The 27,884-nt window shown below is 39.2% G+C and overlaps 1 protein-coding gene across 8 annotated transcripts in view; it reads left to right on the top strand.

The window, feature by feature from the left end:
• The window catches only part of TMEM232 (transmembrane protein 232), a 409,022-nt gene that overhangs the window by 319,483 nt on the left and 61,655 nt on the right, over positions 1–27,884 (top strand). For 5 of the 8 annotated variants that reach the window (XM_049871892.1, XM_049871935.1, XM_049871926.1 and 2 more), the window contains one exon: positions 14,287–15,457. The exons of 1 other annotated variant lie outside the window; for it this stretch is intronic. In XM_049871892.1, the coding sequence (XP_049727849.1) occupies positions 14,287–14,385 (99 nt within the window). In that variant the 3' untranslated portion in view covers positions 14,386–15,457. Of the gene's footprint in view, positions 1–14,286; positions 15,458–27,884 lie in introns of those variants that run through there. 2 more of the 8 variants (XM_049871900.1, XM_049871972.1) reach the window with 2 other exon arrangements.

Raw genomic sequence — 27,884 nt, 5'->3', positions numbered from 1 at the left:
AACAAAATTCTAGTCAATAGAATTCAATAACATATCAAAAAAAAAAAAAAAAATTCACCATGATCAGGTAGGATTCATACCAGGTATGCAGGGATGGTTCAACATTAGAAAAACAATTAATGTAATCCATCATATATGCTAAACAAAAGAAAGGAATCACATGATTTTATCAACTGATGCAGAAAAGGCATTTGACAAAGTTCAACACCGATTCATGATAAAAACTCTCAGCAAAATAGGAATAGAAGGAAAATTCCTCAACATAATAAAGGGCATTCATACAAAGCCAATAGCTAACATCATCCTAAATGGACAGAGCCTGAAAGCATTCCACTTGAGATCGAGAACCAGACAAGGATGCCCTTTACCACTGCTCTTGTTCAACATTGTGCTGGAGGTCTTAACCCGAGCAATTAGGTAAGATAAAGAAACAAAGGTCATCCAGACTGGCAATCAAATTGACTACATTTGTGGAAAGAGACGATGGAAAATCTCAATATCGTCAGTCAGAACAAGGCCAGGGGCCAACTGTGTATCAGACCATTAATTGCTCATATGCAAGTTCAAGCTGAAACTGAAGAAAATCAGAGCAAGTCCATGAGAGCCAAAATATGACCTTGAGTATATCCCACCTGAATTTAGAGACCATCTGAAGAATAGATTTGATGCACTGAACACTGGTGACCAAAGACCAGATGAGCTGTGAAATGACATAAAGGACATCATCCATGAAGAAAGCAAGAGGCCATTAAAAGGACAAGAAAGAAAGAAAAGACCAAGATGGATGTCGGAGGAGACTCTAAAACTTGTTCTCGAATATCACGCAGCTAAAGCAAAAGAAAGAATTGACGACATAAAAGAACTGAAAAGAAGATTTCAAAGGGCATATCAAGAAGACAAAGTAAAGTATTATAACGACATGTGCAAAGAGCTAGAGATGGAAAACCAAAAGGGAAGAACACGCTCAGCATTTCTCAAGCTGAAACAACTGAAGAAAAAATTCAAGTCTTGAGTTGCAATAGTGAAGGATTTTATGGGGAAAATATTAAATGACGCAGGAACCATCAAAAGAAGATGGAAGGAATACACAGAGTCATTATACCAAAAAGAATTAGTCGATATTCAACCGTTTCAAGAGGTGGCATATGACCAGGAACCGGTGGTACTGAAGGAAGAAGTCCAAGCTGCTCTGAAGGCATTGGCGAAAAACAAGGCTCCAGGAATTGATGGAATGTCAATTGAGATGTTTCAACAAACAGATGCAGTGCTGGACGTGCTCACTTGTCTATGCCAAGAAATATGGAAGACAGCTTCCTGGCCAACTGACTGGAAGAGATCGATATTTTTGCCCATTCCAAAGAAGAAAGGTGATCCAACTGAATGTGGAAATTATAGAACAATATCATCAATATCACACACAAGCAAAATTTTGCTGAAGATCATTCAAAAATGGCTGCAGCAGTATATCAACAGAAAACTGCCAGAAATCCAGGTTGGTTTCAGAAGAGTACATGGAACCAGGGATATCATTGCTGATGTCAGATGGATCCTGGCTGAAAGCAGAGAATACCAGAAGGATGTTTACTTGTGTTTTATTGACTATGCAAAGACATTCGACTTTGTGGATCATAATAAATTATGGATAACATTGCAAAGAATGGGAATTCCAGAACGCTTAATTGTGCTCACGAGGAACCTGTACATAGATCAAGAGGCAGTTCTTCGGACAGAACAAGGGGATTCCTCATGGTTTAAAGTCAGGAAAGGTGTGCATCAGGGTTGTATTCTTTCACCATACCTATTCAATCTGTAAACTGAGCAAATAATCTGAGAAGCTGGACTATATGAAGAAGAAAGGGGCATCAGGATTGGAGGAAGACTTGTTAACAACCTGTGTTATGCAGATGACACAATCTTGCTTGCTGAAAGTTAAGAGGACTTGAAGCACTTACTAATGAAGATCGAAGACCACAGCCTTCAGTATGGATTGTACCTCACCATAAAGAAAACAAAAATCCTCACAACTGGGCCAATGAGCAACATCATGATAAATGGAGAAAGATCGAAGTTTTCAAGGATTCCATTTTACTTGGATCCACAATCAACACCTATGGAAGCAGCAGTCAAGAAATCAAAAGACACATTGCATTGGGTAAATCTGCTGCAAAGGACGTCTTTAAAGTGTTGAGAAGCAAAGATGTCACCTTGAAGACTAAGGTGCGTCTGACCCAAGCCCTGGTATTTTCAATTGCATCATATGCATGTGAAAGCTGAACAATGAATAAGGGAGATGGAAGAAAAAATGATGCCTTTGAATTGTGGTGATAGAGAAGAATATTGAATATACCATGGACTGCCAGAAGAATGAACAAGTCTGTCTTGGAAGAAGTGCAATCAGAAGGCTCCTTATAAGCAAGGACGGTAAGACGCAGTCTTTGGACACATACTTTGGACATATTGTCAGGAGGGATCAGTCTCTGGAGAAGGACATCATGCCTGGCAAAGTACAGGGTCAGCGGAAAAGGGGAAGCCCCTCGACAAGGTAGACTGACACAGTGGCTGCAACAATAGCTTAAGCATAACAACGATTGTGAAGATGGCTCAGGACCAGGCAGTGTTTCATTCTGTTGTGCATAGGGTCGCTATGAGTCAGAACTGACTTGACGGCACCTAACAACAAGAACAACAGACTGGCAAGGAAGAAGTAAAAGTATCTCTATTTGCAGATGACGTGATCTTATACACAGAAAACCCTAAGGAATCCTCAAGGAATCTACTGAAACTAATAGAAGAGTTCAGCAGAGTATCGGGATACAAGATAAACACACAATAATCAGTAGAATTCCTCTACACCAACAAAAAAGAACATCAAAGAGGAAATCACCAAATCAATACCATTTACAGTAGCCCCCAAGACAATAAAATACTTAGGAATAAATCTTACCAGAGATGTGAAAGACTTATACAAAGAAAACTACAAAGCACTTCTGCAAGAAACCAAAAGAGACCTACATAAGTGGAAAAACATACCTTGCTCATGGATAGGAAGACTTAACATTATAAAAATGTCTATCCTACCAAAAGAGATCTATAGATTTATTGCAATTCTGATCCAAATTCCAATGACATTCTTTAATAAGATGGAGAAACAAATCATCAACTTCATATGGAAGGGAAAGAGGCCCCAGATAAGTAAAGCATTACTGAAAAAGAAGAACAAAGTGGAAGGCCTTACTCTACCTGATTTTAGAACTTACTATACAGCCACAGTAGTCAAAACAGCCTGGTACTGGTACAACAACAGATACATAGACCAATGGAACAGACTTGAGAATCCAGACATAAATCCATCCACATATGAGCAGTTGATATTTGACAAAGGCCCCAAAACAGTTAAATGGGGAAAACGGTCTTTTTAACAAATGGTGCTGGCATAACTGGATATCCATCTGCAAAAAAATGAAACTAGGTCCATACCTCACTCCATGCACAAAAACGAGCTCAAAATGGATCAAAGACATAAATATAAAATCTAAAACAATGAAGATCATGGAAGAAAAAATAGGGACAACGTTAGGAGCCCTAATACATGGCATAAACAGTATACAAAACATTACTAACAATGCAGAAGAAAAAGACTTCAGCAAAAGAGTAAAAAGATAACCTACAGACTGGGAAAAAGTTTTTAGCTATGACGTTTCCTATCAGTGCCTGATCTCTAAAATCTACATGATACTGCAAAAACTCAACTACAAAAAGACAAATAACCAAATTAAAAAATGGGCAAAAGATATGAACAGACACTTCACTGAAGAAGACATTCAGGTAACTAACAGATACATGAGGAAATGCTCACGGTCATTAGCCATTAGAGAAATGCAAATCAAAACTACAATGAGATTTCTTCTCACTCCAAGGCTGGCATTAATCTGAAAAACACAAAATAATAAATATTGGAGAGGCTGTGGAGACATTGGAACAGTTATACACTGCTGGTGGGAATGTCAAATGGTACAACCACTTTGGAAATCGATTTGGTGCTTCCTTGAAAAGCTAGAAATAGAACTACCATAAACTCTATAAAAACTCAGTGCTGTCGAGTCGATTGAACTACCGTAGGATCCAGCAATCCCACTCCTTGGAATATATTCTAGAGAAATAAGAGCCTTTACACGAATAGATATATGCACACCCATGTTTATTGCAGCACTGTTTACAATAGCTAAGAGATGGAAGCATCCAAGGTGCCCATCAACAGAGGAATGGATAAATAAATTATGGTATATTCACACAATGGAATACTCTGCATCGATAAAGAACAGTGACGAATCTGTGAAACATTTCATAAGATGGAGGAAGCTGGGAGGCATTATGCTGAGTGAAATTAGTCAGTTGCAAAAGGACAAATATTGTATAAGACCCCTATCATAAGAATTCGAGAAATAGTTTAAACAGAGAAGAAAATATTCTTTGATGGCTAAGAGGGGGGGAGGGAGGGAGGGTGAGAAAGGGATATTCACTAATTAGGTAGTAGATAAGAACTACTTTAGGTGACAGGGAAGACAACACAATGCAGGTGAGGTCAGAACAACTGGACTAAACCAAAAGCAAAGCAGTTTCCTGAATAAACTGAATGCTTCGAAGGCCAGCGTAGTGGGGACCGAGGTTTGAGGACCATGGTTTCAGGGAACATCTAAGTCAATTGGCATAATAAAATCTGTTAAGAAAACATTGTGCATCCCACTTTGGAGAGCGGTACCTGGGGTCTTAAATGCTAGCAAACGGCCATCTAAGATGCATCAATTGTTCTCAACCCACCTGGGCCAAAGGAGAATGAAGAACACCAAGGACACAAGGTAATTACGAGCCCAAGAGACAGAAAGGGCCACATAAACCAGAGACTACATCAGCCTGAGACCAGAAGAACTAGATGGTGCCTGGCTACAAGCGATAACTGCCCTGACAGGGAATGCAACAAGAGATCCTCTGAGGGAGAAGGAGAGCCTTGGGATGCAGACCCCAAATTCTCATAAAAAGACCAGACTTAATGGTCTGACTGAGGCTAGAAGGACCCCGGTGGTCATGTCCCCCAGACCTGCTGTAGCCCACGGCAGGAACCATTTCCAAAGCCAACTCTTCAGACATGGATTGGACTGGACAGAAGGTTGGAGAGGGATACTGGTGAGGAGTGAGCTTCTTGGATCAAGGTGGGCACTTGAGACTATGTTGGCATCTCCTGCCTGGAGGGGAGATGGGAGGGTAGAGGGGGTTAGAAGCTGGTGAAATGGACACAAAAAGAGAGAGTGGAAGGAGGGAGTGGGCTGTCTCATTAGGGGGAGAGCAACTGGGAGTAAGTAGCAAGGTGTATATAAGTTTTTGTATGAGAGACTGGATTTGTAAACTTTCACTTAAAGCACAATAAAAAATTTTTTTAAAAAGATCAGAAACAGCACAGAAAGAATAACTTTAAGAACTGTTACTGCCCTTCGGGTCGGGGGTCAAAGAGAAGAGGTTTGGACTATTAGAACCTAGCAGCCTGGCCCAAGACATCACTGCATCACTGCATCACTGCATCACTGCATCACTGGCGCTTGCCCCTCTGAAGGGCACGTTGGGACTCATCTGGGAGTACAGGAAAAAAAAAAAAAACCGGAAACTGGAACAGATTTTCCTGAACTCATACAGCTAGGAAGAGCAAGGAAAAAAGAAGAATCAGGTTTCTTCTTCCTCCTTCACCCATGAACTCTCTCTCTAGCCCTCCCTGTTCCCTCGCATCACAAAGCGGAATAAAGATGGATGTGTTTGGAGCTGGAAGGTACTAAATAACTAAAGACATAATACTTTTTTTTTTTTTAATAATACTAAATAACCAGCAAAAATAAACAGCCAAATGCCTAAAACATACTAGGCCATACAATGAAAGTTCATTCCACCTTCTTTTCTTCTGCATCTTGGGCTCTCTTTTCTGCAGGCTTTTCCTGGACCAAAAAAAAAAAATTTTGGAAGAAAGTATCACCTTTTAATATAATGTAAATGGCTTAAAAAAAGAAACTCTTACCATAATTTATCTTCATAATTAATCCTTCTTTCAATAAGTACTAAACACAATTTCAACTGTAATTCTTTGTAATTTATCCTTAATATTAACTTTGCCTCAAAATTTACAAATGATTTTATGAATTTATGGCTGGATTTGCCACCAGGTGGATTCCTTTAGCTATTTTTGTGTTGTTCAGTTTAGGATTTCTCAGCCTTACTTGCTTATTTTCCCTGTAGGTTGGTAGGGGGAAGAAAGAGACTCCATGTCTATCAACCCTCTACAGCTCTGTTTTCTTATTCATCTTTAATGCCTCCATTTTTAGGAAGTGTTAACGTACCTCTAAATTTCTTTTCATCTAAACCTTGCTTCCATACTACTTTAACCTCTAGGTTTACTTTTAGTTTAAAAGAATTAACCCAGGTCCTCTTAAGTTCATTTATTAGGAATTCTGTATAGGTTTCACTTAACAGGCACCAAAGAAATTATTTTTTCACAGAAACTACCTAATAGACCTTTTACCTTATTAAGAATGAAATATTTGTGATAAAATCTATTAAGAATACATTCTGCATCCCACTTTGGAGAGCAGCATCTGGGGTCTTGGCCATCTAAGATGCATCAACTGGTCTCAACCCACCTGGACCAAAGGAGGATGAAGAACACCAAGGACACAAGGTAGTTACGAGCCCAAGAGACAGAAGGGGCCACATAAACCAGAGACTACATCAGCTTGAGACCAGAAGACCTAGATGGTGCCTGGCCACAACCATGACTGCCCTGACAGGGAATGCAACAGAAATCCTCTGCGGGAGGAGAGCCTTGGGATGCAGACCCCAAATTCTCATAAAAAGACCAGACTTAATGGTCTGACTGAGGCTAGAAGGACCTCGGTGGCCATGGCCCCCAGACCTGCTGTTAGCCCAGGACAGGAAACATTCCCAAAGCCAACTCTTCGGACATGGATTGGACTGGACAATGGGATAGAAAAACATGCTGGTGAAGAATGAGCTTCTTGGATCAAGTAGACACTTGAGACTATGTTGGTATCACCTATCTGGAGGGGAGATGAGAGGGCAGAGGGGATTAGAAGCTGGCGAAATGGACACAAAAAGAGACAGCAGAGGGAAGGAATGGGCTGTCTCATTATGGGGAGAGCAATTAGGAGTATATAGCAAGGTATATATAAATTTTTGTATGACAGACTGACTTGATTTGTAAACTTCCACTTAAAGCACAATAAAGATTAAGAAAAAAATAATTAAAAAATGAAATATTCATAGGAATTTTAACTATTTTCACTAGGGGGCTGGACATTAAAAAACATGTTGAGGGAAAAAAAGGACAAGAGGAAAGAAAAATAGTAAATTCTACATATCATAAACATAGAAGTAACTACTTCTCCTAGTACAATAAGAAAAGGCAAATCAAAAGAATCACAGAAGTTTATGGAGTATACCAAAGTGAAGTTTAAGGAAGAAAATACCCAAAGAAATATCTTTATTCTGATAGTAGTGGGCAGATGTTTGGGGACAAGGGACAGACAGAGGTGATAGACAATTAAAAATAACTCACATCAACAATTTTAGAAACTATGTAATGATGCTTAAAAATTATAATTCAAATAAATGATAAGTCTGCTTCTACCAGAAAATCCCTCCTTGGGACAAAAGATCGTAACTGTGCACTAGTTGATTTTTGATTGTTGTTTCTCATTTTTTTGTTTTTCGGGTTTATCATATCAACAAATCCAAAGAAAGTTACAACTTTTCAACAGTACATTCTTATATTGTTTAATACCTATCACGTATCAAATACAGTCCCTTCATCTTATATACCACTCAAACCATACCACTATGTCCATACCACGTGATTCTATATACCAGGGTTTCACAACAATGGCACTAGTGATATTTTGGGCAGGATAATTCTTTGATGTGGGAGACTGTCCCATGCATTTCAAGCTGTTTAGCATCCCTAGTCTCCCTATTAGATGCCAGTAGCAACAACCACTCCCCCACCCCTCTGTCCCCCACCATTAGGCCAATTCTGGCAACCAAAAATGCCTCCAGACATTGACAGATGTACTTTGCGGGGGAAATCACCCCTGTTTAAGAACTGCTGTTCTATAGTTGCATTGAATTTGACTTTCAAATTTCAAAGTTATTTCCTTGGGAATCACTTTCTGGTTGCTCTCAGTTTGTCCAACTGCTCAGGTACTAAGCTCACTTTTGGTCAGCTACCAGTATCAGCTGTTGTTGAGTCAGTTATGACTTATGGTAATCCCATGTGTGTAAGAGTAGAACTTCACTCCACAGAATTTTCGAGGCTGTGACCTTTCAGAAGCAGATCAATAGGACTTTCTTCCAAGGCACATCTGGGTGAGTCTGAACTGCTAACCTTTCAGTTAGTAGTCAAGCGTTTAACGTGCCGCTTAGGGGACTCCTTTGGTCAACTAGTGACTTTCAATTATCACCACAGGTTTTGTGAAACCTTTTCATTTCTTCACACTTCCCCATTTGCTGAAAGTTGGAATATGCACAAGAGCAGCTCTATTTGTTTTATATGTGATTAATAAGTGACATTTACCACATCCCCTATGGGCTAAATACAAACAAAAGCAGGAAATCATGGATACCTGCTCTGCCAATGTCTATACAGAAAAGACATGTAGTAAATTGCGTGTGCTTTTGCCTTGGGTTGGCAACCTGAGACTTAAAGTGTGTCTGTAAGTCTCCGTGTGCTAATTCTAGCTATTTTCCCTGACATACAGGAGGTGTTTGGAAACTAACATCAAAACTCATTTTCAATTATCCTCTTCTATAACATATTTATATAGTTTTGCAAATTTGTTGATGACTTGGTTACTTTTGTGCTACATGCATTTTTCATGGTGTCATAGATTTCAAGGATAATTTGGCTTTAATGTTATTCAAACTCACTTTTTCCTTCAATCATTCTAGCTAAGGGACCTGTTTACATAATACCTAGTGCCTTTTTTTTTTATTTGTGACTCATTGGAAAGCCAAAAATAAACAAAAAGAATTACATTTCCAAAGCAAAGCATTTTTTAGTTGGAACATCTTTGTGGTATCCAACTTAATAATTAAATTTCCCAAGCTGACTCTCTTTTAGAAAAGGGAGATCATCTTTTATGAATTAATTAAGGAGGTAGAGGTCAAACATTATGGAGGTCAAGCATTTCAGAACCACCAGCAACTTTCTGTACATAGCCGAATATTGGCAACCCAGCGATGCTTCAGATATTTAGATTTGCTCTGAAATTTCTTTTTAGTGACATTCATAACTTTATTTCATTGGAAAATTAAGTTTGAGCAACTGCTAAATTCTCAAGAATACTAATCATAGGCAGCTTCCTGGAAGGCCCAGATCAAAAGAAAGCCAAAGAAAGAGAAACATAATCTTGAAAAGCACTTAGAACATGGTTAAGTCCTCCAAAATGTTAGTCATTACATTTATCACTAAGTATGAAAGACCTAGACTCCTACAAGTCAGAGATCAAGGGTGGGGCCAATTGAGGAAGAAAATGGACAATGAGAATATGGTTGATAGTTAACAGCTCCACCAGGCAGATAACCCCCTTTCTTCTCTTCCCCAGCCTTGAATATAAGCTCGTTTCACATGCCCTTCTGGCCAACCAGAAGGCTCCAATACTTGGTTTGACCTTCCATTCACCCAATGAAAAGATATGGGTATCATGCAAGTTTTCATCCCCAGTTCCCTGTGTGATATTCTGGTAACCTGTGAATGGCATTACATTTTTCAGATAACCAAGATACCTTTTCATCCTCACAGCAACTCCCCTGCCTCTGCCATAACCTCAGGTTCATAAACAGAGTGTTATATATTTTTTCTTTACACATAAATTATTTTTGTAAGGATACTAAAATGAGATGAGTTTTTTACAGTTGCCTATTCCATTTCACTTCTTTCCCATTGGTGTCTAGTTGATTCCAACTCATACCGACATTATAGGACAGAGTAGAGCTGCCCCTTGAAGTTTCCAAGGAGCAGCTGGTAGATTCGAAATGCCGACCTTTTGGTTAGCAGCTGATCTTTTAATGGCTCTGTGGCCAGGGCTCCCAGTTACCTATAAAAAAAAAAAAATAGATACTGGAATTTCAAAAATATTATACAAATGTATTTAGCCCTCATTTTCTCTAGCTCCAATTTTTCATTTGGCTTCTGAGACAAAGTAGTGACTAGAAAACACATATAATAGAAATTCTCCTGTAGTTTATACCTTTAAACATGATAATTAGGTCTTGAGACTTAGGACCCTAGAGGAGAGAGAAAGTTTATTTTAAGGAAAAAAGGCTACCCCTATTCCAAGCACACAGGTGATAAAGAGTAAGAGAGAAGAGAAAGGTAGATTCGAGGATGCTTGCTACCACCACCCTTTGCCTCAAAGAATAGGGGCTTTAGAAACATCCAGATAAAACAGGAACCTGAGGACATCAGACTAGTAGCATTAATTCTGGTACTGCTGGGAAATTTGTAAGCTTCTAGGAGAGAGAGATTGTATGGAGGCATTTCCAATGACATACAATGATCAGGGTGAGATGAGAAGCAAATGGCAGGATTCAGCAAATAGCCAGTGAGGATTAGATATACTTGGGGGCACATCAGTGCAGAAAGTGCGTCAGTCAGCCATTTACAGCGGAGGCTAGGGTGGAGCCGAAGGGCACTGGCGCTGTGTCTTCCCTCCACTGCCTTACACAGGTCATTCCCCACCTCCTGGTACTCAAATACCATCTCAGAAAAGAGGATGGTGGGAAGAGAAATCTGAAAGATAAAGCAGATATTTTAAAGAAAATAAGTTAACATTTAAAAGACCCTTTCATTTCCTGGATTTGGGTAATTTTACAATGAGTTATTTTTTTTATATCCAGATTCATTTTTACCCTGCACCAAGATAACCACTAGAGGGAGCCTCTTGAGGAAGATTTAAAACGAAACAAAAGAAAACATTGACATAGGGTTGATGCTGATGATTTGAGGAAGATTAGTGTGGTTTTATAAACTAAAGGAGCTAAATTTTCTTTTTCTTCTTAAAATTCATCTATGAGCATAATTTTACATCCTTATAGCATATATATGAAGCTGACATTCCAATATAAAATCTGAACAGCTATGTACCAATCTGATATGTTCATTTATTCATTCATTCAGCAAATATTTATTGACTGCCTGCTGTCAGTATTCTTTGGCATTAGGGATATATCAGTGAGTCAATGAACATGACAGAAAATGTAGCATTCTATATCTTTAAAAAAAAAAAAGCATGTGTATAAAATAAGAAATAAAAATGTGATATAATTTCAGGAATAACTGAGAAATAAAAATAAGACTGGATAAGGAGATATTAATGAGGCAGACCTTTTTTTAGATAAGGTTATTAGGATGACTATTAGAAGGATTTGAACAAAGAAGTAAGAAAAGCCATATGACTCTTTGGGGGAAGAACATATGAGGCAGTGTTAACAGCAAGTACAAAGTCCCTGTGGTAGACATTCGTGATTTTGCTAAATAGCTCTGCTTCTTTCCCTTTCCAGGCACATAATAGTACTGTAATTTCTGCCCTCTTGTGGTGGTCATATGACTAATTCTGGCCAATGAGTTGTGAATGGAACTGATATGTGTCACTTCTGATTCAAAGCATTTACTTATTGGCTTAAAAACTTTCAGTGTATTTTGTTTGTTTCCCTTTAGCAGGATCATTAACTATGTTCAGGATGGTGGGTCCTCTGTCACCCTTGGCTCCCCTGATAAAAATGATGGGCGTAAGAAGAAAAATTCATTGCATTTTAAGATTTTAGAGTTATACATCACCGTGTGTGTTTTTTGGGGGGGAGTGGGTAGCATAACCCAGTCTATTCTGAAAGATTTTAGTCCTGAGAAAGAAGTGAGCTTAGTATGTTCATGGAAAAAAGTCCTTGGGCCTAGAGATGAGTAGGCCTGAGAAACATGGAGGGAAGATGAAATTCAAGAGGTAAATCTGAGCCAGATCATGTAGAACCTTGGTTACAGGTTTGGGTTTTTATCTTAAGAGTGGAGCAAAACTCCTGTCAAAAAAAAAACAAAAAACGTTGCCGTCGAGTCAATTCTGACTCACAGCGACCCCGTAGGACAGAGTAGAACCGCCCCACAGGGTTCCCAAGGAGCAGCTGGTGGATTCCAACTGCTGACCATTTGGTTAGCAGCACTACCAGCATTCCAAAAACCACTGTACGGGGAGAATAAAACACACACACACCTTTGGCCTAATCTGTAATATTGTAAAACTTATGTTTAAAAAATGTAATGATTTCTTTCTTTTGGAACTGACATTTAATACGGCAAAGGTATAATATGCTTTGCTAAGAATTTAACATATTATAAAGCTTTGATTTAGGAGCTGGAAAGATTTCAACTTAAATCTAATACCTTGGATAGATTACAACAGAAAACAAGTATCTTTCCATTTGAAACATTTAGAAATTTATGACACATAAAACTTACTTGATAAAAGTAAAATCAAACAACAAAACCTTTTATAAAACTCTTTACAAAAGATAGCTTTACTCAGCTGTCTTAAAACTTTGTTGGAGAAAGCTGGGTTATCAATAAAAGAAATGTATCTTTACACTACGGAAGGACACTCTTGTCATTGTTGCTGTATTCAAAAGAAAGAAAGAGTCTGGCTACTGCATTTTTACTACTAACTGATCAAGGGGAGCCTTGATTTATTTATTTTTTTCTTCACAGTGATAAAGGCACATATTTGACCTATCAATTGTCATGATTTCTTCAACCAAAGCAAGGGAGAGGGAACTTAAAATAGGGGCACAATGGAGCTGCCACACTATGCACGTTTAGGTGTTTCAGAGGTGTTCACTGGACTTCACAGTAGTTTTCCTCTAATGATATTTTCAAGAGATGGGATTATCCTGGGTTGCACTCTCCATCATTTCCTGCTGTAAGAAGCAGGGTAAAATAATGTCGTCAGCATCAGATATAGTTAGTCCTTCTATTGACTTGTGCTTCTAAAGCTGAAATTGTATTCTTTTGGGGGGAAAGTGAGAAAAAAAGTATTCTTTCTCACTTATACACTAATATTCTTGAAAACTGAGTGGATTTGTTTAGCAACTTATTTCTGTGTTTCATTGAAAAGCTATCAGATCAAAGTGCTAAGGAGTAGAGACATGGGATATAACAGGAATATTTTGAAAATATTAAACTAATACATATGGTGCCTTTTTTGTTTTCCCTCCATCCATCATGTAAATATTATAGCACTCCAAAGGGAAGAAGGTGGTGGATTTCATATTACAAAGGAGAAAGAAAGGGAATGGGTGCCCTTTATGTGCAGAAAAACGAAGAAAGAAGATTGTACAATCGAACCCCCTAGAAAAGTGTAGAAAAAAGAAAGAGGGAACATTGATATGGTAGAGAGGTCCACTACATATGTCTTTATTCCCTCTCTGGGGATGTAACCTAACATAAATATCCAGGGGCGGTATGGGGAAGAGCTGACCTCATTATGGCAGCTGGAAGCAAGCTGTCCTTGGGGTACATCAGAAAGGCACAGGGCACCCAGGAAAACTCCACATTCTTCTCATTCAGCGTGACACAGGGATGCCATTACAGCATTTGCCAAGGAGTGGCTGGGTGGATGAGCCCAAAACCATACTCTCCATTCCCCCATCATCTCTCTGGAGGGCCAGGAATCCAGAACTTCCCATATTCTGAGAAGATTGCAAAAATGATGCTAATGTAATACCCTGAGACAGAGACAGGACCAACAGACACCTTCTTAGAGAAGAATAACAGTATTGTTATTAAGAAGGAACATGACTCTGAAGCTAGTTTGCCAGTGATTTGATTTCTGGCCTCTTCACCTCCTAGCTGTGCAAACTTGAACAAGTCGATTAACCTCCCTGTACCTCAATTATACTTCTGAAAGTGGGGTAATAATACCTACCCTACTCTGTTGTTTGAGTATTAACATGATATTAAACATGTGAAAATCTTAGTACAATAGCTGGCATGTTTTTACTGGATGCTGTCAAGTTGATTTTCAACTCCTGGTGACCCCATGTGACAGAGTTTCTAGGTGGGTTTCAACCGCCAACCTTTTGGTTAGTAGCTGACCTCCTAATCATTGCACCTCCAGGGCTCCTTTACCTAATATATAAAAAATATCCCTAGATAAATATCGGTCATTATTTTTTTTATTATGCTCATAGGAAAGGAATGTGAGGAAAGTGACTGACTATAGATTTTCCACCAAAATCGTACAACTTCAAACTGGAATTCTAAAGCTTCCACCTTCTGCTATCCAATGAAGTATGGATTAAGGAAGAAGATCAGATCTCAGATTGGTAATTACAAAAAAAAAAAATGCTAAAGCTACATATTTTTTTTATGTTTGAGTGCAGCATGAGTAAATACTTGATTCCACCCACCATTTGCAGGACCTTCCAGTGTTCCTAAGCTGTGTGCCTATACCTAACATTTGGGGACTTGGGAGAAGGAAGCAACTAGAGGCTTCCACTATATGTATAAATATTTGTTGTTGTTTTTTTTAGGTGCTGTCAAATCACTTCCGACTCTTAGAGACCCTACCTACAACAGAACCTAACACTGCCTGGTCCTGCGCCATCCTCACAATCATGTTTGAGCCCATTGTTGCAGCCACTGTGTCAGTCTATCTTGTTGAGGGTCTTCCTCTTTTTTGCTGACCCTCTACCAAGCATGATGTCCTTCTCTGGGGACTGGACCCTCCTGATAACATGTCTAGAGTATGTGAGATGAAGTCTCACCATCCTCATTTCCAAGGAGCACTCTGACTGTATTTCTTCCAAGACAGATTTGTTCATTTTTCTGGCAGTCCATGGTATATTCAATATTCTTCACCAAGACCATAATTTAAAGGCATCAGTTCTTCTTGGAACTACTTGATTTATTGTCCAGCTTTCCCATGCATATGAGGTGAATGAAAATATCATGGCTTGGGTCAGGCATTCCTTAGTCCTCAAAGTGACATCTTTGCTTTTCCAACACTTTAAAGAGGCCTTTTGCAGCAGATTTGCCCAAAGCAATATGTCTTGATTTCCTGATTGTTGCTTCCATGGGCGTTGATTGAGGAACCAAGTAAAATAGATCCTTGACAACTTCACTTCCCTTATCATGATGTTACTTATCGGTCCAATTGTGAGGAGTTTTGTTTTCTTTATGTTGAGGTGTAACCCATACTGAAGGCTGTAGTCTTTGATCTTCATCAGTAAGTGCTTCAAGTCCTCCTTGGTTTCAGCAAGCAATGTTGTGTCATCTGCATAGCTCAGGTTGTTAATGATTCTTCCTCAAATTCTGATGCTGCTTCCCAGATTATTTGCTCAGCATACAGATTGAATAAGTATGGTGAAAGGATGCAACCCTGATGCACACCTTTCCTGATTTTAAGCCAGTCTATTCAAATGACTGCCTCTTGGTCTATGTACAGGTTCCTGATGAGCACAATTAAGTGTTCTGAAATTCCCATTCTTCGCAATGTTATCCGTAATTTGTTATGATCCACACAGTTGAATGCCTTTGCATAGTCAAAAGAACACAGGTAAACATTTTTCTGGTATTCTGTGCTTTCAGGCAAGATCCTTCTGACATCAGCAATGATATCCCTTGTTCCACATCCTCTTGTGAATCTAGCTTGAATTTCTGGCAGTTCCCTGATACAAATCAAGCTAGTTAGCTATTATGTAGAATATGCTCTATTCTTTTACTTTGAAAACTATACCTTCACAATGAACTGGAAGGCCAGGATCAAATATAGAATTAGCCTGCACAAGTAGTTTGTGATCAGCTGCTAACCTATAGGTTGGCAGTTTGAACCCACCCAGTGGCTACTCAGAAGAACAAACAAAAAAAAAAAAAACCAAACTCATTGCCACAGGGTCAATTCTGACTCATAAAAAAAAAAAAAAAGACTCATAGCAACCCTATAATATAGAGCAGAACTACCTCATAGGGCTTCCAAAGAGCAGCTCATAGATCCAAGCTGCCAACCTTTTGCTTAGCAGCCAAGCTCTTAAACACTGCACCACCAGGGGTCCCCTCAGAAGAAAGGCCTGGTGAGATGCTTCCGTAAAGATTACAACCAAGAAAAACCCATGGAGCAATTCTACTCTGTAACACGTGGCACCGCCATAGTTGGGGGCAACTTGTCAGGAGCTAACAACAACAACCATGCTGGAACGTGGTGGAAATGGAAAAGCAACCACTGGACCCAGCCTCTGGTCCACCCCCTTCTCTTTCCATCATCTTACTCTGTCCTACACTGCAAGAGGCCTCGTGCATGTGCTTTTTGTCAGCCTAGCCTACACGAACAAGCTCTGTCTATATCCTTGTAAGCAAGCCAAGAGATGCAGACGTGAGTGACATAAACCACCCTTGCAGGTACTTGAGGCTTTATATAGTTGGGGGAGGCACATGAGTGCTAGTTGGAAATGTCCCTTTAGCACAATCAACTCCTTGGCCTGTTGGGAGGGCCTTTGCCAGAGGACCAGAGCAGGACCCCATAACGTCTGGGGCACAGGGTAAGGGCTCCTCCAGCCTGCATCTGAAGGTGCCAATGAGCACCAGGAATTGATCCCAAATCCCTCAGTTGTAACTAGAGAGAAAAATCTTCCAATATTGGTGTCTGTTCCAACCCTAAAAAAGAAATAATATACAACAAGGGCTAAAGGATGCTCAGCAATGAATGGGAGTGATGCAGGAAGTTATCGCTAAGGCCTGTTTTGAAATCAGGCATTTTGAAAGGAATGACCATCTTCCAGAGAGAGAAGACCAGATCAGCAACAGCAACACAGTCTGCAGACATAGTGACCTGAGAAATGCCACTTCCCATTGGTTCTAAGAATACACATGGGGTCACCATGTGTCAGAATTGACTTGACAGCAACTAAAAACAAGAGCACATTTATATTACATTTTAACATCTTGAAATTGGGATGTTTCTTATAATCGATGGTACATTACAAATACTATTACCCAATCAAGAATTGCAACATGGTTGTCATTCACTGTGCATGTGTGAACTTGGTCATAGTTGTTCATGACTATTCTCACTTCACTTGAGCTGTGTGCATTGCGGACTATGCAAGTTGCACTGCATTGCTATTTAAAATGTCTTCAAAGAGATACAATGATTTGGCAATGAAACAAAGTTAGTTTGTGTGCAGAAAGGCACAGAAGCAGACCAGCACAGCATAAATTGGATGTTAGTAACCGAATGTTCATTATTGAAAGAATACCTGCAACTTCATGATTGTTTGTGAAGTAGCAACAGAGGGAATTACAGAACTTAAAAGGAAGATACTCACTAGTAGATAAGCTGTGCAACATTTTGTTACTGAGTTTATGAATATAGCTATTGCTACAATAATGTTGCATAAACACCATCCCAAAACTCAGTGGCTTTGAACAGCTCAGTTATTATTACTCATGTGTCTGTAAATCAGCTGGGGCTAGCTGTGACTCAGCTAGATGGATCTGACCCTTGACTCTGTCCACGTGTCTCTTATCTCCACATAGGACCAGCAAGTTGGTTGAGCTTGTTTTTCTTATGGTGATGGCAGAATGCAAAAAGTAAGTGAAATATTCAAGGTCTCTTAAGGCCTAGGCTTGGAACTAGCAAACTCTCAATTCCAGCTCATTCTATGGGCCAAAGAAAGTCATATGTATCAGTCAGGGTTCAACCAGAAGAATATATATATATGCATATATGTTGTTTTTAAGTGCCATCGAGTCAGTTCTCTAGTCAACCCTATCTACTACAGAACGAAACACTGCCTGGTTCCACGCCATGCTTACAATTGTTGCTATGTTTGAGCCCGTTGTTGCATCCACTATGTCAGTCTATCTTTTTTGCTGACCCTCTACTTTACCAAGCATGATGTCCTTCTGCAAGGACTGATCCATCCTCATAGCATGTCCAAAGTTTGTAAGATGTAGTCTCGCCATCCTTGCTTCTACGGAGCATCCTGGTTGTACTTCTTCCAAGACAGATTTGTTCACTCTTTTGGGATTCCATGGTATATTCAATATTCTTTGCCGACACCACAATTCAAAGGCACCAATTCTTCTTTGGTCTTTCTCATTCATTGTCCAGCTTTCGCATGCATGTAATGCCATTGAAAATACTATGGCTTGGGTCAGGCACACCTTAATCTTTATGGTGACATCTTTGCTTTTCAACACTTTAAAGAGGTCTTTCACAGGAGATTTGCCCAACACAATGTATCTTTTGATTTCTTGACTGCTGTTTGGGTGTTGATTGTGGAAACCCATTGCCATCCAGTCAACTCCAACTTAAAGGGACTGGGTAGGAGAGAGTAGAACTGCTCCACAGGTTTTTCAAGGATTCAAACTTCTGACATCTTGGTTAGCAGCCCAGCTCTTAACTGCTGCACCACCAGGGCTCCTATATCCACATATCTATCTATATATCTATATCTGGTATTCTCTGCTTTCAGCCAGGATTCATCTGAGGTCAGCAATGATACCCCTGGTTCTACCTCCTCTTCTAAATTCAGCTTGAATTTCTGGTAGTTCCCTGTCAATGTACTTTTGCAGCCATTTTTGAATGATCTTCAGCAAAATTTTATTTGTGTGTGACATTAATGATATTGTTCAATAATTTCCATATTCAATTGGATCACCTTTCTTTGGAATAGGCATAAATATGAGTCTCTTCCAGTTGGTTGGCCAAGCATCTGTCCTCAAAATTTCTTGGTATAGACGAGTGAGCACTTTCTGCACTGCGTCCATTTGTTGAAATATCTCAATTGGTATTCCATCAATTCCTGGAGCCTTGTTTTCCCCAAATTCCTTTAGTGCAGCTTGGACCTCTTACTTCAGTACTGTGGGTTCCTGATCATATGCTATCTCCTGAAATGGTTAAATGTCCACCAATTCTTTTTGGTATAGTGACTCTGCGTATACCTTCCATCTTCTTTTGATGCTTCCTATGTAGTTTAATATTTTCCCCATAGAATCCTTTAGTATTGCAACTCGAGGCTTGAATTTTTTCTGCAGTTCTTTCAGCTTCAGAAATGCTGAATGTATTCTTCCCTTTTGTTTTTTTTAACTCCATGTCTTTGCACATGTCATTATAATACTTTACTTTGTCTTCTCAAGCCTTTGAATTATGGTATTGGTGAAGAATACTGAATATACCATGATGGCCCATTGCCATCAAGTCACTTCTGACTCATAGCTACCCTATAGGACAGAGTAGAACTGTCCCATAGGGTTTCCAGGGAGCGAATGGTGGGTTTGAACTGCTGACCTTTTGGTTAGCAGCCAGGCTTTTAACCGTTGTGCCACCAGGGCTCCAAACATGGTCAAATCCAAAGCCTAGAAGTAGAGAAATATACCCTGCCTTTGGTTGGGTTTTTTTGGTGAAAGGCGAGAGAAAAGTTTATTAGAAGCTCTTTTATCCATAATGCTTCTACTTGTAATTTATTCAGGCTCTTTATTTCTTCTTGAGTTAATTTTGATAATTGATATCCCATTAAGAATTTATTTTGTCTAAATTTCAAAAGTGTTATCAGAAAATTCTTAACGGTGTTCTCTTACTTTTTAGGTCTTCATCTTTTAATGAGGTGAGTTTCTATCAGTGTAATCAATGGTTTAAAGAGGTACAATATGCCAGTATACCACATGCTGATCATATAGAATGTTTCAGCAACCCAGAAAGTTTCTTCATGCCACTTTCCAAGCAATTTTTATTCTGATTTCTATTACTGTAGATTAATTTTTCCAATTTTAGAATTTCAAGTAAATGGATTCATATAGTACATACCTTTTGGGGTCTGGCTGCTTTAACTCAACATAATGCTTTTGCGATTCATCCATATTATTATCTAACAGTAGCTCATTCCTTTTTCTTGCCAAGTTCTATTCCATTGTATGATTATACCAAAGTTTATGCATTCATTCCCCCATTGATGGTTGATTCCAGTTTTGGCAATCGATATTCTGTACAAGGCTTTTTGTGGCAAATATTGTCATTTATCTGGGTAGATACCTAGGAGTATAATATACGGGTCACAAATAGATGCAAGTAAAAAAATTAAAGATTTTCCATTATTCTATCATTTTATAACTCCCCAGCAAGGTATAAAAATCCCACTTGATTCATATCTTCACCAACCTTTGCTTTAATCAGTTATGCCATTGTTTTCTGGCCTGCAATGTTTCTGATGAGAAGTTATCCATCATTCTTATAGTTATTTCTCTTTATATGTCTCTTCTTTACCCCTCCCCCTTTGGCTGCTTTTATATTCTTTTTCTTTCTCTTTGGTTTCAGCAACTTGACTGTGATGTGACCAAATGTGATTTTCTTTATTCTACTTAGGGTTTGTTAAGCCTTTGAATCTGTGGGTTCATATTTTTTATCAAATTTTTTTTTAAAACTCTGATCATTATTTCTAAAACATGTTTTCTGCCTTATTCTTTCTTTGTTCTTCTAGGACTCCAAATACACACATGTTAGATAGCTGGATATTATCCTAGAGATTGTAGATGCTTTTAGATGTGTTATGTATTTAAGTTCACTGATTATTTTACAGGGTTTGTCTAACTTGCTTTAATATCCATTCAATAAATTTTTTTTATTTTACATATTGTAATATTCAATTATGTAGCTTTTATTTTTCATAATTTCATAACTTCTTTTCCCAAATACATCACCTTTTTAACAATTGTATTCATGTTTTCTGTAAATTTCTTAACATAATTTTCAAGTCCTGGGTCTGCTAATTCCAATATCTGGGACATTTCTAATTCTATTTATATATTGACTCTTTTTTCTCTTAGTAATGAGGCATATTGTCATATGTCTTCTAATGTCTTATTGTATCCTGGATACTGTGTGTTAAATACCAATCTAAAATTTTTAATTTGTTTTGCATCCTTGCCAGAGAGAGTAAGCCATTTCCTCCACATGGCAGTTAACTTTAACTAGTGAGAGTGCCAACCTTCAGATCCTTTCGAGAGTCAAGTTGAACTCATACTAGACCACAGCTTTAGTTATATTAAGATCACCTGTGATTAGCCTGACCCAATTTTTCAATACCACCAGTGCCTTTTTGATCTTGTCAGTATTTGAGCTGGGTGAGTGTTGGGCTGCAGTTTAAGATACTTTTGGTTCACTTTTGGACTCAGTTTTGGCCACCAGAAAAATCTAAACCCACTACTATGGAGTCAATTCTGAATCATAGTGACCCCATAGGGTTTCTGATGCTGTAAATCTCTACGGAAGCAGATTACACATCTTTCTCCCACAGTGCACTGGAATCTAAACACACGAAAATATGTGAATTCTCTCTGCTTATCACTCCCTTCTCCATAGATGGTCCCTTGGCAAAATTCAGATAGAGGGAAGCTTATTTGGCTGAGCAGTTTGCCTTTTGTTTGGGCTCTTCAAGGTTCAAATTCTACCATCCTCAGTGTCATGTAAAACTCAGCTGTTTTCTTTTTGTCCCTGCAGAGTCTTTCAATCCATAGCAGATGCACACCTCCACCCACCCAGATACAGTCCAGGAACCTTCCCTCAGGTACGAAAGGTGCTATGGTGCTCCGTTCAACTAAGTGGCACTTTAAAAAAAATTTTTTTCTGAAATTCAGTTCATTAAGGCTTTATTATGTCTACATTCTTCATGAGAGCCTTAGAAAAGGCTAATGTTTGTTTTGTAGTGTTGTCATTGCTGTTTTTACCATGATAAGGAAGGATTCTTCAGTTGTTCTCCATCTACACTGGAAGAGGAAGTCAGTTAAGTACTCACCTTTGGGCTCTAGTTTGTATTCACACTTTTATATTCTTTTTCATAAAGCAATCCCTTCAAAGTGAAAAACTTTAGGGCCCAGATACCTGGATCTCCTCCTGAAAGAATTAAAACACTTTATTTAGCATATATATATATATATATATTTAAACAAAGAGCCATTAAGATGGACAAAAGATAAATCCTATATGTGTCCTTCATCAAACATTTTTATTTTCACTTGGCCATCTTTCACCTTCTCCTCTGCTACTTTCTCTCCTTCTCTCATCACAAGAAATAGGAGTAGAGATAAGGGTAGGAGGTCAGAGCAAGAGAGAATAGGGACACAAAGCAAGGAAGAAGCCATGTTGGAGGCAAAGAATTGGGGTGGACAGTAGAGAAAGTAAAAACAAAAAATTTGCAGTGTATACTTATTATTGTAAGTTAAGCCTATAGAAAATTTAGATGTTGAAGTTTAATATATATTAAATTTCTTGGTGTTTCATTTTGAAATATAAAGATGGGGGGTCATAGGGGGCACATCACACAAGGAGTATGGTGGAAAAGAGGGATGGAGAGAGAAAGACGAAGTTGTGGGCCTGCAGCAGGATAAGAAGAGAACATATTGAAAAGTTCTACCACCAACCCCCACCACTGTTTTGATGTTACAACAAAATCTTCTTCACGTCTCCTATCTCCCAGCTTGGAGAAAGTGGTTAAAGTTATAGCCAGGTCTTGCTCAACATATTTTCTCATTCCCAAAACTCCTTCACCCCTTTATTAATCCCCCACCCAACACACACACCTGAAAATGAGTTTAGAGATCCCTTCAGTTTTCCCTGACAGGTCCAAGGTGTATGTTGAATATTTCCAGTTTACTGTTTGTTTGTTTGTTTTTAAGTCTTTTGGATTACCTTATGGAATAGGGGTTCATAGCATGTACTAAATTCAACTCAGTTTTGAATTCATCAACCCAAGTCCCTATGTATTTTTATTTTAATTCTTCCCTCTAGCATAAATAATTCTTCTGCTTTTAACAAACCTTTGTAGCAGTCTGCAGAGTCACAGCTTTATATATCCTCTGATATCATTTTTTTTAATCTCGTGGGCTGTGAATTGTCCCTGGAAGCTGTCTGCAGAGCAGTCTTTTTAGTTTCTGATAACCTGTGGGTAGCTGAAGCTGCACAGATCAAACCAGAATGTGGGACACCCTTAGTTTGCCCAGAAAATCCTGAGGGGAAAATGAGTGTTCTATCCCAAGGCACCAGCATGAATTAGTATATTTTATATAGTTGAGAGTGTTGGTAAAGAGGGCCATTCACATTGGGGAAAAGTCTCAAATACATTTTAATACTTAATTCCATTTCTCTACCTTATAGTAGTTTAACTGGACTTTCTAATTTGGTCACAATCTAAGGATTTGTTACTTTAAATTTTCCCTGGAATTGAAATACCTAGACCAAGACCCTCCTATTCACAAGAAGACCTTAGACCCTTCTTTATACGGAGTCAGGCTGATAGCAAATGGCCCTAAATCTATGAAGGACAGTCAGTAGAGAATGTGTCAAAAGCACAAAGCAAGTCCAGTTATTATTATTTTTTTAATCAAAAACATTGCTTCATTCATTGGCAAAATAATACTATTATGAAAACATCCTACATCCCACTTTGAAATGTGGCACCTGGGGTCTCAAAAGCTAACAAGCGGCCATCTAGATGCATCGATGCGTCCCAACCCACCTGGATCAAAGGAGAATGAAGAACAAGAACACCAAGGTCACACGACAACTATGAGCCCAAGAGACAGAAAGGGCCACATGAACCAGAGTCTAACATCATCCTGAGACCAGAAGAACTAGATGGTGCCCGGCCACAACCGATGACTGCCCTGACAGGGAGCACAACAGAGAACCCCTGAGGGAGCAGGAGATCAGTGGGGTGCAGACCACAAATTCTCATAAAAAGACCAGACTTAATGGTCTGACTGAGACTAGAGGAATCCTGGCGCTCATGGTCCCCAAACCTTCTGTTGGCCCAGGACAAGAACCATTCCCGAAGACAATTCATCAGACATGGAAGGGACTGGACAATGGGTTGGAGAGAGATGGTGATGAAGAGTGAGCTACTTGTATCAGGTGGACACTTGAGACTGTGTTGGCATCTCCTGTCTGGAGGGGAGATAGGAGGGTAGAGAGGATTAGAAACTGACAAAATTGTCACAAAAGGATAGATTGGAAGGGCTGACTCATTAGGGGGAGAGTAAGTGGGAGTATGGAGTAAGGTGTATATAAGCTTATATGTGACAGACTGACTTGATTTGTAAACATTCACTTAAAACTCAATAAAAATTATTTTAAAAAAATTGCTGCATTCAATGCCATTAAGAATCATCTACTAGATTATGGTGAAGAGATCCCATAGTGGGTGCTTACCTTTGTGGCAACCATTCTCTTTTTCTTCTGGTCACCAGGCATCTCGACATTCTTTTAGTGAATTATCTTCCCTCCATTTTTTGTAGTCTTGGTGAGACTGTCAATCAAGATGTACCGCCCTCTTCTAGGGACGAGTACCATTCACTCCAGGCCAACTGGGACATCCAGACTTTGAGTCTTGAGCCAATGGATAGAGGAGTAGAAGTGTTACTCGCCATCAAATCTGTCACTCATCTCCTACCACCCAGCTTTCCTGAGCTGAACCTTTTCCCACCCTGCCCAGCCTGGTTCTCCAGCCCTCTCACGGATTGTGGAGATATTGCATACCTTTCCAACGAATTCGCTTTTGGTTAAATTACTCAGGGTTTGTTGATATTGTTTGCAACCAAAGAAACCCAATTTGTATAAATACGCCTAGTTAGATAGTAGATGGTTTTAAGAGTAATTAGCTACTTCATAATATGCCTTTGCTTTCCTAGTGGTACAAATGTTTATTTTAAAATTTATGTTAAAGTTCTGAAAAAGTTGGTTAAGTAGAAGTTGATACTTGGTGAGACTACAACTGAATACAAAAGTTTAGTTGGGAAATGATTTCGGGCGGCACAGGCAATTTTCTATGTGGAGAAAGTGATGGATCACTAAGGGAGTGAAAATGTGGTATTCCAGTCAGGGTGTTCCATTAAGGAGCCGTGGTGGTGCAACAGTTAAGCACTTAACTGTTAACTGAAAGGTTGGCAGTTCAAACCGCCCCCCCCCCCAGCAACCCCATAGAAGAAAGACATGGCAATAAGCTCACAAAAATTGCAGCTTAGAAAACTCCAGGGGGTAGTTGTACTCTGTCACCTGGGGTCGCTGTGAGTTGGAATTGACTCCATAGCACACAACAACAACACTTAGGGCTTAGAACTGGAGTTGCAAACTGAAATACCTATTAAGACCCAGCAATGATGCAAATAGGTGAGTCATCTGGGATACTTCACACTTCCATGAAGAATTGTGGTGCAGCCCATTTTTCTTCCTCAGTCTCCCTTCTCAGCATCCACTTTTAGTAGAAACACATGTCCAGAGACATATTGTTCAACTCAAAGGAAAACACCACTGCCAGAGCAATGAAAATGACAACTGAAACTCACCCTCATTCTTAAGGAAACAATAAGGAGTCATAGGAACTCAGGACCTTTATGCCTTTAAGTGCCCTTTAAATAGGGCAACACGCCCCAATTCTGACCAATTACTGCCAGGGAGGATGGCTGGCCCAGTGTTGCTGTATCTTCTGATTTTTTAAAACATTGAAATATTGATTTTTTTAATTGTATAATAATCTATTATATATTGGCAACTAATTCAATTAAAAATATATTGCATCAGCCAAGCAAAACAAATGTACATTCTCTTTTCAGCTTATTCAGTATCTGGGTTGTGATATTTGATGCAGATACAGGGCACTTAAAACACTTATTAAAGGACAGTATTTAAACATGAAAGGAATAATTTTACAAACCCAAGTCATAACCTGAAACAGACCCTCCTTGAACATGGAATAAATTCCCAGGGTTGGCCTGACATGACTGCAGGTCCCAGAAAGTGATGGAGGATAAGCAGAGCAAACTTTTTTTTTTTTTTTTTTGCTGGTTGCTCAGGATTACGTATTGATACACTATGCTCCAGATCGGTCTCTGGAGAAGGACATCATGCTTGGCAGAGTACAGGGTCAGCGGAAAAGAAGAAAACCCTCAGCGAGGTGGATTGACACAGTGGCTGCAGCAATGGGCTCAAGCATAACAACGATTGTAAGGACAGCGCAGGACTGGGCAGTGTTTCGTTCTGTTGTGCATAGGGTCGCTATGAGTCGGAACCAACTCAACAGCACCTAACAACAACAACACTATGCTAAGCTGTGGAGAGAAATCATATCTGGCCTAGCAAGTGGTCTGGTCACGGTGCTCTATCTAAAAATAGATTTCATTTTAATTTAAATGTTGATCCTCTAAACTTAGGAGCCCTGGTGTTGCAATGGTTTAGCTCTCGGCTGCTAACTGAAAGGTTGGCGGTTTGAACTCACCAGCCGTTCCACAGGGGCAAAGACCTGACAATCTACTCTAGTAAAGGTTATAGCCTAGAATACCCTGTGGGGCAATTTCACTGTTAGAAGGCTGCTATAAGTTGGAATCAACCCAAGGGCATATTACACAGCTTGTATCCACCTCATCTTAGAGTGCCCAAAGCTGAAAAATGAGTGTTGCGTCAATGTCAAGTTGTTGCTAGAATGTTGCATTTTTACTACATGGGTTACCTACAAAAAACGAATGACTGTTTTGCCACTGAGCATCTTCAGACTTAAAAGAGAATAAGACTGACATCGCTGTTCTCGTGCATTAGTCAAAGTACAGTGGCTTTGGACAAGCAGTTTCCAAAATACATCAGCTTCGTTTACACTCAACAGCAACAAGACTCTGGCCTTCTTCTACGGTGACAGAAGGCTCCCTAATACTAAGGCAGAAAGTGGTTTCTGACACACACAGCTTTTAGGGAAACGGTTGGAGGTGGGAGGTGAAATGACAGTGTGAATGCCTGTATCCTAATGATTACAGGAAAGAAAAGAAACAATCCAGTTTTACATAGGGGCCAGGTTAAAATTGTTGAGGGGGAAAAAAAAAAGACACAGTAGAAAATCAAATAGTATGATAATCAGTGATCTCTCCAAAAGATATGCCACATAGGTCTAAATGTGGCTGAAGAAACCATGTTATTCTTAGAACCTTTTTGTTTTAATAAATGCTGCTACGCTATTTATTGATCTTAAGCAGTCAGTTTCTTGTACCCCAGGCGTTGTGCACATTGACATTTAAAATAAATGCAATTAATTTGGATTCATAAAATATGTACTCTGATAGCAGAAGAAATTTGCTAACTTGAGTTTTCCTAACTCACTGATGCAGTATATTACAGGTATTAAATCTGATACATGTATTATCTGTTTTAAATCTGGGTTAATCCCATGTTCCCAAGCTCCTGTTATTGGGGTGGCATATGCCAGCTCTATGAGAGTAAATCTGATTTCTTATTAATATCGAAACATAATATAACACATAGCTGTATATTTGGGTGTTTAATGGTAACACAGAAGGTTTTATGTTCATTATCTCACTAACATTTTAGTTCTCACATCAAAATATCAGTTAAGTCATGACATAGCACCACCACTTTTACATTTGGGAAACTTAGATGCAGATCATTTAAATAATTAGCTCTATAGTACACAGATTGTAGGTGGAACAGCAAGAATGTGACCTTCAATCTGTCTAGTTCCAAAGTGTGCATTTTCTCACTTGCTTATACTGACTCTTTGGTTATGACCTAAGTCAGAATGAGTGACGGTTGACAGATGTGAGGGGAACTGCGGTTCTAAATATGACAGGCAACATTGAAGCATTTCGAACAGCACAGGGCTAAGGAAGGCAGACCACAGCCTCCTAAAAATATTCCCCTTTGTAGAAGTGCACGTCAGGGACTTAAGCGCAAGGATTATTTTGCATGTGCGCTCCCACCCCGACCCCCACAAAGCACACAGCGTAGTGATCTGTTGCT

This window comes from Elephas maximus, chromosome 2 (genome assembly GCF_024166365.1).
Source record: "Elephas maximus indicus isolate mEleMax1 chromosome 2, mEleMax1 primary haplotype, whole genome shotgun sequence".
Classification (NCBI taxonomy): Eukaryota; Metazoa; Chordata; class Mammalia; order Proboscidea; family Elephantidae; genus Elephas; species Elephas maximus.
Note: the sequence above shows the minus strand (reverse complement) of the source record. Positions and strands in the feature narration are given on the sequence as shown.